The sequence below is a fragment of the Acanthochromis polyacanthus genome, chromosome 23 (genome assembly GCF_021347895.1).
Source record: "Acanthochromis polyacanthus isolate Apoly-LR-REF ecotype Palm Island chromosome 23, KAUST_Apoly_ChrSc, whole genome shotgun sequence".
Classification (NCBI taxonomy): domain Eukaryota; kingdom Metazoa; phylum Chordata; class Actinopteri; family Pomacentridae; genus Acanthochromis; species Acanthochromis polyacanthus.
Window position 1 is genome coordinate 5,447,630 of NC_067135.1, and position 13,990 is coordinate 5,461,619.

The following is a 13,990-nucleotide window of genomic DNA, read 5'->3' on the forward strand; positions in this document are numbered from 1 at the left end:
TATTTTACAGCTATGCGTTTCAGAAAAAAGCCGCTGATCTGAGCGTTTACTGCAGAAAGCTCAGCACAGGTGTTTAAGGCATAAAGCATTCGTATAGCACTGACAAACTACAGACTGTGGAATGAATGTGGATCAGTCTTGTACTGATTAATAAAGTTTAACTGCGTACTTTCTTAATGTCATTCTTTCAGGTGCTGGCACAATGTTTTTACAACTGTTAAAATTAATCATAGAGGAAAGAAGATTTATTCTTTTAGGGATGTTCATATTGTGACTAAAAAAGGCGAGATAAAGGGTTTCTGTTACATTCCCTTTGGTCAGAATGAATTTTGTATCATTACTTATGTTATTACCATAATTAATCAATAGCATATTATAAAGCTTTAAAAAATAATTTGTTAGTTTTAAACTGTATAATTATTTACCAACTAATCCAATAACTGATTATATGGTTATGGCAATTGTTTTGAAAGAAATGGCCAAAAAAAAGGCAAAATGTTCCAATTCCAGCTTCCTAAAGATGAATATTTTCTCTCTTAATGACTACAAACACAATAGCTTTGGATTGTGGACAAGACTTTTATGGACATTACCTTGGATTTTGGTAAACACTGGTTGACATTTGCACCATTTTCTGATTGAGAAAATAATCAGCAGATAAATCAACAATGAAAATAGTTGTGTCCCAAGCAGATACATCACTGTTAATGAATATGCCAACCCAATATATAGCGGGAAATTGTTGTTCAGAATTGCCAAGGATATGAGATAACTGAAAAATAGTGTCTCTATTAGATAGTTTTGTAATACACAGCACTGGTAAATTGAATTTTCAACCATAAAATTAATAACTAACTAGTGAAACTATGGAGGAGGCAAAGGAATGGGAGCCTCCAAATCTCAACTACAGTTAGTTAATATGTTAGTGGCAGAAAAGTGATAAAACACAGCATTATTGTGTGTGTTATGATGACAAAGGTGTTTTGGGTGACAGGTGACCACAGCATAATGTTGACAGGACTCACCGATACATCATCGACAGGGCAGAGCAGCAGGTCTCTGTGCGGATCACTGTGGATCTGGGCCTTTCTCTGAAACACCACAGCCTCATAGTCGAGTGGTTCAATGATCTTTGGCTGCTCCTAAGAGAAGAAAGATGGAAAGGAGGGCAAAACATGTAATTTCAAATCGACTATTTGATTTGATCTCATGTTTGTGTTTTTGTCTTTACTGTGGCTCTGGCAACCTCTATGCGCTCCTGCTGTTTGAAAGAAGTTAACAAGTGCTCGCCCCCAGAACTTTTCACCACCCATGTTACAGCTGGGCCGCAGGAGATCAGAGAGGCGACCACAAAGTTCAGAGCACTGTCACAGAGCAGGGAAACAGTTGCTCAGAAACGTGTGGGCGGATGAGAAAAACAAAAAAAAGCAAAACGATGATGAAAGCGAGGAAACTCACAATAAGACCGAAAGGTGGCACAACACAGACAAATTATGATCAGATTCAAGCAGAGGCACATCTAGTAAGGAAACAACACAAAACAGCTGAATTACAGGCAAAGCTAAGCATAACTTCCTGTTTTGAGTTTCATAGAGAAGTGGATGATATGAAATCCCCCTTCCTATAATGTCTTAAAGGGGCCTTGAGCCTCAAAAACCCAGCCACCCACAACTAGGTCAAGATGTGATGACGAGTATAAACCTAAACCACTTGGAAAGACTCAAAATCAATTCCAAGAAAGTGCCACTTTAAGCTCAAAGCTAAGCAGAGAAAAGGGCGATGAATAGCTTAGTCAATAAGCCTTGGCTGAGCGACACCAAGCTGCTTGGACTCAAGCAGAGGAAATCAGACAGTATGGATTTGATCAGCTTCTGTGCCACATTAGTGAGTCACCGCCACACAGTCTGATAGGTGCAGGGCAGACGACGGGCCGCTTAGCGAACAGGGACAGTGGGGAGAAAGACTCGACAGCTGGGAGAGTAGGAGTGGGTGATTTTCCACCTTGTACTCCATAATATTTCCATTTAAGAGTTGTGCAGCTCATATGTAGAGATTTGTTTGCGTATCGTAACCACGGGTGGGCAGAGTGAGAAAGCTCAAAAGGTGGTAGTTTAGCTGCTGCTTTTATCCCGCTTTCGCTGTAAAACTATCAGTAGGAACGTTTACATGTGCAATTATTCTGCATACAAGTTCTTTTATGGGTTGACGTGTTTTTGGCATACCCAGCTTTACATCGATCCCTCAGATTACATTATACTTTCTTGTTTTTGCATTTTAAAAAGCATTGAAAATATATTTTCTTAATCGTCATTGAATATTTTGCCAGATTTGAGTATTGTATTGTCTACCAACCGTCTTTACAGTGTATTATCTTTGCCATGGGTGAAATATTCTAAGCACAGCATCACAGTCAAGGATCTGTGTGACGCTTTGCAGTTTTTCGTTCAATTTGCACAATCCAAATGAATCAAACAACTAATCACGAAATGTTCCTCATCTATTTAATTGGATTACCGTACTTCACAAATAGTCTAATTTTTGATCGTTCACATTTGGGTTGTTTAACAATTCAATTTTTGCACAAAAATTTAAAGAAAATAGCTCAATATTTTCATTTTCTGAATGTAGCAGTTGTCATGGCAGACCGTGCAATTATCGTCTGGGGAAATCTACAGCCAAAGAAACTATTCCCTGCTGCATACATTAGGCTGAATTAAAATGCTGGCTTGTAGACAACATATTGTCTGTAAAAGCATATCAATGTTGTCTTGATTCTCATTTTATAATTTCTTCTATCCAGCCACTCATTCATTCATGTACTCATTAATTTATTTGGATTACATCTGGGTACACCTGGGTTCACTCAAAAAGCTGCTATTCTAATCAGTCTCAACAACAATAGCAATGTACATCAATTTATGCCTATTTCCTCAAAACTCCAGCCTGAAATGTTTTATCGTTGTACATTTGAAGGGTTATAAATTCTTGTTAATAAAGTTCTGTGAATTTGAACAATGTTTGAGTGTTCAGTTATGTTTAAGGGGTTAAAATTTCCTTCTTGAATGTACTCGCATCTGTGCACAAGCCAGTAAAGTGAAGAAAGTTCTCCCTTCCAAAGTTTTCCAACCAGTAATTTGGCCTGTGAAGTAAGCCGGGTACATGTACATGTTGTCTGCAAATTTTTCCACCAGACCCTGACTTTCTCTGCTGTCCACATAAATCCTCTGTCTCACATTTTCTGAACCACTAATCTAAAGAAAAACTTCCTAACCCTAATGGTACTTTTTTTCTCTGTGCTATGCAGCATCACAGCTATCTTTTTACACACAGACTCGAAACTCGTTGGACAACCAGCAGCAAAACAAAACACCTACAAGTCTGCTGAAACCATTACACATGGCTGTGCCGCCCACTGCACCCAACACAGCAGCGCTGCTTCCTGTCATATGCAACGAGCTGAACCGCAGCGTTGCAAGTCAGAGGCGACTGTCGGTAGCACACTATGCCCCTGCTGCAACAGTGATCACGTTACAGAACGAGAGGGAGGGAGGGAGTGAGAGGAAGCGAGCTAGGAGGGAAGGGACAGATGAGAGCGAGTTCTGCTTTCAGAGAAGAGGAAAGAAGCTGAAGAATCTCAAGCAGTCGGTGAAGCCACAGTGTCACTGATTGGGAAACGACACAAACACGCAAAAATGCTAAAACTCTAAAAGGATGTGACCCAACACTTGGGTGTAGCTGCACAGTGTAAGTGATTTCAGACACTTTTCCATCTTATTGATGTCGCCTCCTCCTGTTACGTATCACACTTTCCCCTCTGAACTATCAGTCTGGCTGAAGAACACTCAAACACCAATCTCTCTGTACAAAGCACAGCTCCAAGTCCGCCTCCAGAGGCCTATGACGATGATGATGATGTTAGCAAGGGTGCATTTCCAGATGTCTGTTTCCCGTTACGGTTCTGCAGATGTAAGGCACTCACGAGTCCAACACGACCAAGTGGATTTTATTACGTTGGCTGGAGAAGCTTACACAGTATACACAATGGATGAGCGTGCACACACACACACACACACACACACTGTCATGCTAGTCACATCGAGGATAAAGCAGCTTCACTGTCCCACAGCTGACCCCAGTAAGTGCTCAAATCTGTGTGTAAATGAGCTGCTTAAATATAGAGTGGCTCATTTCAAGAAAAAAAAGGGAGCCAGCAAGCCTCTTCTACCCTTGTGTCAGTCCCTTTCTATTCCAAAAAAATATTAATATATAAAGAGAGCTCACATTTTGTCACACTGGGGATGCATTTATAGATACAGGATTTAAACTGCAACTTTTCTAAGGGTATTAACCGTCAACTTTACATTAAACAAAAAAAAAACCACATCCTTGATGCCAGCTTTCTAAGATCTTTAGACCTCATAAAATATAATAATATTCATCAGACAGCAATGCAGTAGTGAGCTTTGCATGACAGAGAGACATCAATGGAATACTTAGACATAGTTAATCCACAAAGGGGAAGATTTCTACGAACTGCAGACTGGCTGCATAGTTGGAGGATGACGTTTCTGAGTCTGCTGTAGTGTCGATTACGGGTGGAAGGAAATATTGATACAACAATTTATTAAATCATTATCTCTTGCAATACAATGTGGATAAAGAGACACAAAGTCACTTATTAACTGAATGGAAAAAGATAAAATGAATAAAGACTGTCATGTGATTGTTGAAGTTTCCCAACAGAACGATGGAGTCCCTAAATGGAATCCCTTACAGAACGTCACCCTGTCACTCCAAGAAGCTTGGATGCTCCAAACAGTCAGAGCCTTCCCTCAGCAACCCGACCCTCTAGATCTCTGGGGAGAACTCTGACACATACCTCTCACCCTGGGCAACTCCAGAAAAGGAGAAATTTCAGCTCTTTTACAAGAGTTTGGTGCCAGAATCTTTGCTATGCGTGGAAGTGAGCCAAACTATATCACCTCCTGGATCAGTTCCAGTTCCTTCCCACTAAAGACGAGATGTTCCAGGACAGCTCCACATAGTTCTGATGAAGCAGTTAATGTTTTAGTCAATACTTCAATTAGCAACAACATTAAAACCACCTATTATTATCCAGGCCCCCCTAATGCTGTCAAAATAGCCCTGATCCATTGAGTCCAAGCGTTAGCAGCAGGTACTTTGGACACTGTGGGTTGCAGGATGGGGTCTCTGGACTAGACTTGTTCTAGAACATCTCGCGCTCTTTGTTGTGGTTCTTGAGCCATTTCTGATCACTTGCATTGGAGAGTACCATTGCTGAAGGAGGGTATGATTGATCTACATCGGTGTTCAGGTGGGTGGTACATGTCAAAGCAACATCCACATGAATACATCAAGGTTTCCCAGCATAACATTGCACATGATTAATGTTTTAATGTTGTGACTGGGCTGCACAGTGGCTTGGTGGTCAGAACTTTCACATTGCAGCTAGAAGATCTCTGGTTTCTGGGTCTGGGATCTTTCTGCAAGGAGTTTGCATGTTCTCCTTGTGCATGTGGGTTTTCCAGCTTCCTTCCACAATGTGAAAGTCAACTGGGATAGACTCCAGCTCCTCTGCAACCCTAATAAGGACTAAGCGGTGTATTGCTAATGGATGGATGTACATTGTGGCTGCTTGGTGTAAAATATCTGAAATTCCTACAGCCAATATGCATTTGACCATCTTGCTTTATGTGCCCAAAAGTCTAGAGCTAAAAGATATGCAGTTTTCTATCATGAGGACAAAAAGAGCATCTGATCAACCCATTTGAAACCACAATGTGCACTTAAAATGAATGTTAATGACATACTTGTACAATATAAACATGTAGTCGGTCAGTACTGGTGCTGCTTGCCATTAGATAACCTAGGGACAAACAAAAACCCTTAAACTATGGCTAAAGTAGAATCCAGTCTTTGCTATGCTTTGCACTGACAAGCTTCCTTATAGTGAACGACAGAGGTAGCAACTCACTAGACAGCTGTCATCTACATCTATTTTGAATCCAGGACACTAAGACTGTCCATTTGTTCCTCAACAATTCTATCTAATAGACCATCAAATGCAGAAGTACATGTGGACTTGGTCACAAATTTTCAACAGGACTTCCAAGAACTGCAGATAGACCAGTGGCACATCAGCTGATAGGAATTCCCATGATTTCTTGTCTGAATCATTTAGAAAAAAACAAACAACCACAAATGTTCTCCACTCGGCTGTTTCTGTTCAGGTTTATTTGACTTTCTGATTGGAAACAGGTAAAACTTGCTTCTTCAAAGGACACTCTAACAGCTCAAGCATGGAAGCAAAAGTGTCTTCCAGTAGGAAGATGAAGACGTCAAGAATGAGACCACAGAGAAAGTCACAGAGGAAACATGGTCGCAGCATGCCTGAGGGAATCCCCATGTGAGAGGAACACAGGCCATGCACTCTTCACAGAACACTATTTGTTCTGTTACCAAACCAGACATTTTTAACCCATAAAATGAGCGGGCAAATCTTACGTCTCCATAGCTGAATAAAAACACACATCACACGTGGCTACAAACGCAAGCAGACACACAACACTCACTTCTGTTGCAGAAATAAGAATCTCATCACAAGATCATTGCAATGTGAAACTCTTTGCGTCACACTCTTCAAGATGATCATCATAAGACTACAGTCTAATCCCAGGGGAACAAGAGTTTATCTCTTGTACAAACTCATCCAGCTCAGCTCTCTAAACAGCCACAGATATATGACTGCTTTGCTGCGTTAAACTCGCAGTTTGTCACTGTCACAGAATGAAAAAAAAGTGGATTGGTTAGCAGATGGCTTTGGTTATAAGAAAAAGACATCAGTAGGTGGTACGTTAATGTGCACTGACATCGCTTAAGTTTCAAAACCGATGTCATGCCTTTGATTTACTCGCAGAAAAATCATTTCACACACACAAATGCTGTATCAGCAGGAACCTAAACGCTATTCATCTCAAGCCACTGCACCTAATCCCTCCTCATTATTGCAGTCTGCTCTAAGCCACTATCCATCCAGCTATTCATTCATTCATTCATTCATTCAGAGGAAGAGGAGGAAAAAACCCATTTTAAACATCTTCAGCTTTGTACACCCATTATGATCAGCTGTGAAGACAATGCAGGGACTGATTTCTTTTTTGCACCAACAGGAATAAAGACACATGCACATGTACAGCTCCAAGGCAAAGACAGGGAAGCCATGCTGCAGCTGTCCAAATGCTCTCCATCCGCCAGCACACAAAAGGAGACTGAAAAACCATGTGTGCCTGTGGACAATGTCACACTATTGAGGCAAACCAATGGCTCCGGAATGAGCTGTCTATTAACATTGCACAGGATAAATCCAGACATAGCAGAGCTGCTATAACTCGGCGGGACAGTGAATTAAAACTGTAAAAGAATTAAAAATAAAAAAAGAGCAGAAGCTATTTTAAAAGCAGCTTAACCTCCCCCCAAGTAGAGCACAGGGGAGGGGAGGGGGTTAGCAGGCTAGTTAGCTTTTTTTAAAAAAATAAAATAACCGGCTCACCACCAGGTCCACGGTGGTCCTTACAGCCTCCGATACGCTCTGCCTGACTTCCGCGGCCGTCCCGGGTTTGCTGAGCCTCTTTGTGAATTTTCGAACCTCGGACATGGCGCCGGGCTGCTTAAAACCTTCCGAACCGGTGTGGAAACGGGCATGCCGCGGCGGCACCGAGCATGCGGCGGCGCTGGGTTTGTGACAGCCAGATGTGAAGCCGCGTTGGAAGGGAATCAGCCAGCGGTGGAGCGTCGCGAGGCGGGGCTGCTGCTGCTCCTCCTGCTGCTGCTGCTGCTGCTGCTGATGATGATGATGATGAGATCACAGAGGGGTTAACACAGCGAGATGCTTCACTCCTACCCGGATTCTGTGTGTGGAGAGAGCGGGCTTTCCAAAGATCGTCAATGTGGGAAGACAAAGCGGACGTGAACCTGACAGCAGCTTAATTTATATGGTTAGTTAGATTAGCTTAATGGCTCACAGGGGGATGATTTAATGGGTGAATGGGTTTGTTTGGCACTTAACACGTTGTTTTAATAATGCCGAAGACTACAAAAAAGGGGTTTATAATAATTTGCATGATATTAAATGGTAAAATTATAAAATTTCTTCACACTTTTGAGTCACTCGTTCACCATTTAAAGTGGAATTAAGCTCATTTGATAGGTTTCATCAGTTTCACAGCCATTTTTATAAAGTTGGCCCATCACACACGCATTTGAGTGCAACAATATCTCCTTTTTTAAGCTAATTAATGTAGGACTAATAATCATTAGCTCATACAAGCAAGACTGCCATGTAGAAGCACATTAGAACTCATTTACAGCATAATAAGTGTTTTGATCTCAACTAAAACCTGGAACAGCTGCTAAAATTATGATTTTAAAAAATGCTAATAAAGCTGCAAAGACAATAACACAACTCTTCAAATCAGGTTTCATTTTAAATAAAGCACTGTTATATTCTGCTTACACCCTTTTCAATGGCAATTTGAAGAAAATGCTTCAAGCACAAACATTTTCCTTAACTTCCTTGTATTGAAAAGTGCTCAAATCGTGTCAAAGTTGCAATTCCTGTGCACTAAGTTGCATCAATTATTAAATTCAGTCCCTGCAGATGGACATAACTGTCAGTATTGGTGGTATACCACCATCTTGTGGCTCATTCTGAAAATTGCAAGAAAATGCCCCTTAATACAGTACTTGAAGCATCTTTCTCAGCTCTTTGGCTTCCATCTGCAGCACATACGTGACCCCTTTTTTTGTTTCTTTTAACAAAATGTCTCATACCGAAGCTCTGTCTCCAACCCAAGAACATTCCTTGTTATGTGACAAGTTAAATTTCATCATCATTTAATGGGTAACAGTACAACATATGAAAATACGGACACAATTGCAGCTAAAGACAGCACACTGGGGGGAACAGGGACATAACTTCATAGCAATGCAGAATTGTGTTTTACAAGAGGCCCTTACCAGATGTCGAGTATATAAAACACACCAGTGGAGGAGTGTTATGCTCCTGCATCATATGTGGAAGGATGCTGTGCACATGTCCAGACCTGCTGCTTATATTTCATTTGCACAGCTGCAGTTAGCTCAGAAAAGCATAGTCAGACCCCTTATTGCAATTATTTTAAGTTATTTTCTCCTGACCAACACATGGCAATACAGAAAATGAACTTGCTGAATGAGATTTGCTAAAAATACACATTTTATTTTAATCAAAGTTGCATGAAGTCACTGAAAAGATGATCATTGTTAAATAGGAAGAACATTTTAGGAAAGTAGCAGTCTGCAGCGTAAGTACAAATACAGTTATTCTCACTTCCTTATGGTAATAGGAGATGAATGTAAAACTGCCTCTTATTAAAGACAAAGACTAAACAAGCTTTGAACTCTAAATAGACACAAAGACAACAGAAATACTCATTAAAATGGACTCACAAGGTTAGCTATTTTAGGGAAAAGTGAATTAAACAAGTCTTCAGTCAGGATCTCTAATGGGAGCCTTCAGTTCTTCTACTCACCAGAGTTACTGTAGTTTATTGTGTCCAACATTCAAATGCCAGCATGTCATTCTGACAAATTACACACTCTGAAAAGGAAAAAATGCCGGCTGTGGCCTCAGTCTCAGATAGAATCTTTACTTCTCATTGTACTTGGTGAATTCCTTCAGAGCCCAGTTTTTCATTTCTATCTCCTGCTGTAATCTGCAGTACTCCTCAGCCAGAGACTCAAACTCTTTGCCCAAGATCTCAAAGGAGGACAGTTTTAACTCAACAGACTGCTTCTCTGCTTTACAGGCCCTCAGCTCTGACTCCAGCTTCTCCCTGCAATCGAGGAAAAGGCGCATTAGTTTGTGCAAAATGTGTGTTCTCTCAAACAAAAACAAAAAAAACCAGATGAGAAAAATACTCTCTTGCCTTATTTTTCTATGAGCAGATATTGAGTCGACAGTGTACGTGTCCAGCTGAATTTCCACCATCTCAGTCCTTTAATGAAGAAGAACAAAACATGACGGTTTAGACATCTCGTGGTCGACCGTGAGTCACCATGGGAAGGAAAATGCTGATTCACAGCCCTGGCTTAATGCACGCTTAACGTCAAATTTCCCGTCAAGGGGACCCGTAAATTTCAACAGAATCACTTAGCATATGTATTTAGGCAGGTAAAACACGGAAAACTGCTTACTTTATCTTCTGTAAGACTAATTCACATTTGCCTTCGAAGTAATCTAATTTCTTCCCGTCCAAATCTGTCTGGATCTTTAGCCTGTGGTCCAAGATGAGAGACTGGAGAAGCTGAATGCATTTTGTCAGCTCCTGGATGGGAAAAGAGAGGAGGGAATACAGTAAAATATTGCTGTGGCAAATTAGACAGGACACATTTACACTTTTTAAGCACCAAAACATTCAAATACTGGAGTTTGAAAGCAAGTTCCAGCGAGTACATGTCTTTAAAAGATGCAAAATTACAAGATATGTGGCAGGAAAAAAATGAGAAATCAGTTTTCCTTAGTTAATTAAACACTAGAGGTGAATAACTGTTTGATTTCAAATAAAATAATTTGAAACAATGCAATTAGCAAATCAAAAAAGATGCAATTTAGCATATATGAGGTGTGGATAGTAATTAACAGTTATATGATTCAGCTTCATTTAATTCAAGCAGAGGTCGTTTATGCTTGCCTATTGATTAATGTTTATTGTGTAGTTCAGGCATGCACATTGTGGTTTCATTATTTAATAGTCATACTTTGTACATTTTGAAGCACATATGACCCAGGGTTTCACTTTTCATGTCAGCGGTTTCACTCATTTGCGTTGCCCAATCACAGCTTTAATGGTCTCTCATGCATTAATGCTCTATTAGATTATTTAAAATCTATTACACAGTAAACATTGAACAGAAGCTCGTTCAGCCCCACTAAACACATTCACAGGAGTACTTACAGAGAGGTAGAGCTGGGTCTGTCTTTGCAAAAGAACTGTGTTTTCCCGACAAGTCTCCTTCAGACTTTCTGCTCTTTTCTTCTCTTCGTCCAGCTGGGCGGACAGATGAGACAACTTGATGGTCTTCAGACCCTCACTGTCGTTCTCTAGAGAAGATTACAAAAATACGTTGGTCATTGTGTGTCAATGCAGAGCAAGAAAGCAATATGAATCTTCTGAAAGAGAACAAGATGTAAACACATAAGTCCAATCAGCTTTTAGCAGCTATACCCCATTCAGGCTGATAGTAAGAGAGGAGGCTCAGACACTTTTCCTTGAGATGTTTCTCCAGTTTCTGGGGAAGACCACTTCTCATTCTCTGCACATTCTGGTAAAGACAAATATAGCATGAGTATAGGGGAAAACTGGTGTGGTTTGCAGTGATAATCAAATTTGGTTTCCTGAAAACATGTTTGTCGTACATCTTTTGTCGATTTAGGCCATAAAAATAGAGAAACAGCACATCCACAAATAGGTTCAACCATGTATTTGGATGGACTGTATTCTTATCGCTCACCTTCTCTGATGGAAAGAGCTCCGTCAAGTGTTGTGGGGTGAGACCCAGTACAGAGGGCTGGTCCTGGTTTGTAGTGTTACTGGGATCCAGCTGTCTGACGCACTGAGCCACCAGCAGACACTTCTGCATCGTCTCATAGAACTACAACCAAACAAAGTCACTTTTAAAGACCAGATTAGCATATGTTGTTTGTGCTTTTGTGCGCTGTACAAATAAGTTTGTGTAATGTACCATGTTCTGGTCAGGAGGTACAACAGCATGGTGCTTCCTGACACAGTGGTCCTGGATCATCTCCTGCAGCCCTCTGTGGAGAATCTCAGAGCGCAGCCAGTGACTCCTCTGGCTCTGCAGCTTCTGTTCAGCCTAAAAAAAAAAAGCAGCCAGATCTGTTAGCTTCCACAAATACACAAAACCTTACACCGTCTGACCTCTGCAAGTGGTTCTGTCATGCTGTTGCAGTTCTCTCCAGTCACCAGCAGGGGTCAGTAAGTCATACATGGGTAGTTAATTTGTTGAAGTAAATTCAAGTCAGACAAAATACTTGTTCAGGTCAAAGTGTTTACTGCTTTCATATATAGAATCTTTCGTGTGATTTTGGCAGTGTGCTTTGTATCATCATCATACTGGAATATTCCTCTTCTGCCAAGCTTCTGCAGATTGAAAGTCATCTTGTCAGACAGGATTTTGGCATATCCACAGGCATTCATGTTACCATTATATAAATGTCTCCTCTCTTACAACTTTTGCACTCATGCAGTCCCAAATCATAACACTATTACCTCCTTGCTTCACTGTTAGAACTATACATTCACTGTGATAGTCCTGACCAGATTAATGTCAACCATGCTGGAGCTTATTTCAATCGAATACATTTTTCTTGGTCATTTGGACAAAGAATGTGCTCCCAATATTCACTGACTTCTTTTCATGTGATATGGCAGAGCTTAAAGAAGCGGTTCAATTCCAAAGAGCAATCAACAGTGTTTTTCTTGGCCACCATTCATAAAGACTGGTGTTATGCCATGCCTCTTAGATGGTGTGAGCTGTCATAGAAACTCTGATTTTAAACGATACCCCCTGTGCCACTTCTAAAGCACTTAAACACTTTGTAAGTAGCACATTCTTCGTGGCAGCATTTCAGGAGGTTGCCCACAGCTCTAATTAGTGATACTATGCCTCATTCTACACCTCCTGATTAGTGCTGCAACTGTGTTTCCACTGATTTTAGTTGGTCACCCTGTCTTCTTTTCCCATCTTTGTGGGGTCACATAATGAGATTTTTGCTGTGGCAGTTCTTTGCCATCAGGAGCCACACACAGATAGACACAGCTTCAGGACCTGTACTTTCAATATGGTCTGTCTTAAGTATTTTTAAGAGCAAATTTTCCTCTTGTTGACTTAGAAGTATTGCAATTACTGTAATGTGATCCAATTTCAAATCATTTGGTAGATAACTGATATTGTACAGGGGTGTACTCACGTCTTACTGTAGCTCCTTGGTCCAACTTTTATTCTATTTCTTTTTAACTGCAAATGAAAAGCTTCAATGTTCAAAAATGCAGAAGGAAACCACTCATACCTTGTCCAACTCAGTTTTCAGTTGGACCACGAGTCCGGTTTTGTCCACATGTTGTGCCAGAGTGGCCAGGAGTTTACAGAACTGAGGGTTCTGGGTCAAATCTTCTTCTGTCATGTCACACAGCGGGAAGGAGGCGAGCACTAAGTGGAAGGACAGTACATACGATTCATTCATAATTATATCATTGTCAAGAGATTTAGGAATGAAAGCACAACTTAAATGAAATGCTACCAACATTATAGCTTCTTTCACATTCACCCTTCTGTCATATTTAACTGCAAAACATCGTATTAGTTATGTTAATGGGTGATACAATGCAATACTTAAGCTCTATGTCAATTTTCTACACAGTAACGCAGTAAATTTATTTGTTTCCTTACCTTGTTGATGCAAACCGTCTCCTTTCCCAAGCGACGACACATTTGTTGTTTCGGGTCCAGCGGACATTTTCCACTGAGTTGTGTTCCTTTGTAACCGAACTATTTCGAAGTTTGGGGATTTTTAAAGCTTTTCCAACGCGAAGACATGAAATCGAAATGTGTACTTCCTGTTTCAAGTTGCGCGCGTCTGCAGGAAGTCTTTAGCCTTTCTATTGGCCAACTCGACCATAGATATATATACAGAGACACCTCATAGGCTGTCGAGAGACGTGCTTACAGCGCCGCCATCTTGAACCGGGGCCAGCGGAGGCAGCGGTGCATAGACATCTACGGAGGCAAGAGGTACTGCTGAATCTCAAAGTGCAATTATTCGCTGAATTTTGAACCGATTGCCAAACTGTTTGATTTTTTAGAAACGTCACACGTGTAGCTACTATACAATGTGCTCGGATATTTTTTA

The 13,990-nt window shown here is 40.8% G+C and overlaps 2 protein-coding genes across 4 annotated transcripts in view; both read right to left on the reverse strand.

Moving 5' to 3' along the window:
* dock11 (dedicator of cytokinesis 11) overlaps window positions 1-7,867 on the reverse strand; it is a 72,051-nt gene extending 64,184 nt beyond the window's left edge. For all 3 annotated transcript variants that reach the window (XM_051943815.1, XM_051943814.1, XM_051943816.1), the window contains exons 1-2: window positions 7,571-7,867; window positions 1,026-1,142 (exon numbers count right to left, since the gene is read on the reverse strand). In XM_051943815.1, the coding sequence (XP_051799775.1) occupies window positions 1,026-1,142; window positions 7,571-7,675 (222 nt within the window). In that variant the 5' untranslated portion in view covers window positions 7,676-7,867. The remainder of the gene's footprint in view (window positions 1-1,025; window positions 1,143-7,570) is intronic.
* Window positions 7,868-8,896: 1,029 nt separating this feature from the next.
* On the reverse strand, window positions 8,897-13,774 carry haus4 (HAUS augmin-like complex, subunit 4). Its single transcript, XM_022220424.2, has 9 exons — window positions 13,531-13,774; window positions 13,151-13,290; window positions 11,803-11,934; window positions 11,572-11,712; window positions 11,286-11,382; window positions 11,016-11,161; window positions 10,255-10,385; window positions 9,987-10,055; window positions 8,897-9,893 (listed from the first exon to the last, which is right to left on the reverse strand). Exons 1-9 carry the CDS (start codon window positions 13,595-13,597, stop codon window positions 9,707-9,709), a joined length of 1,110 nt encoding a protein of 369 aa, XP_022076116.2. The 5' UTR covers window positions 13,598-13,774; the 3' UTR covers window positions 8,897-9,706.
* Window positions 13,775-13,990: the final 216 nt, after the last annotated feature.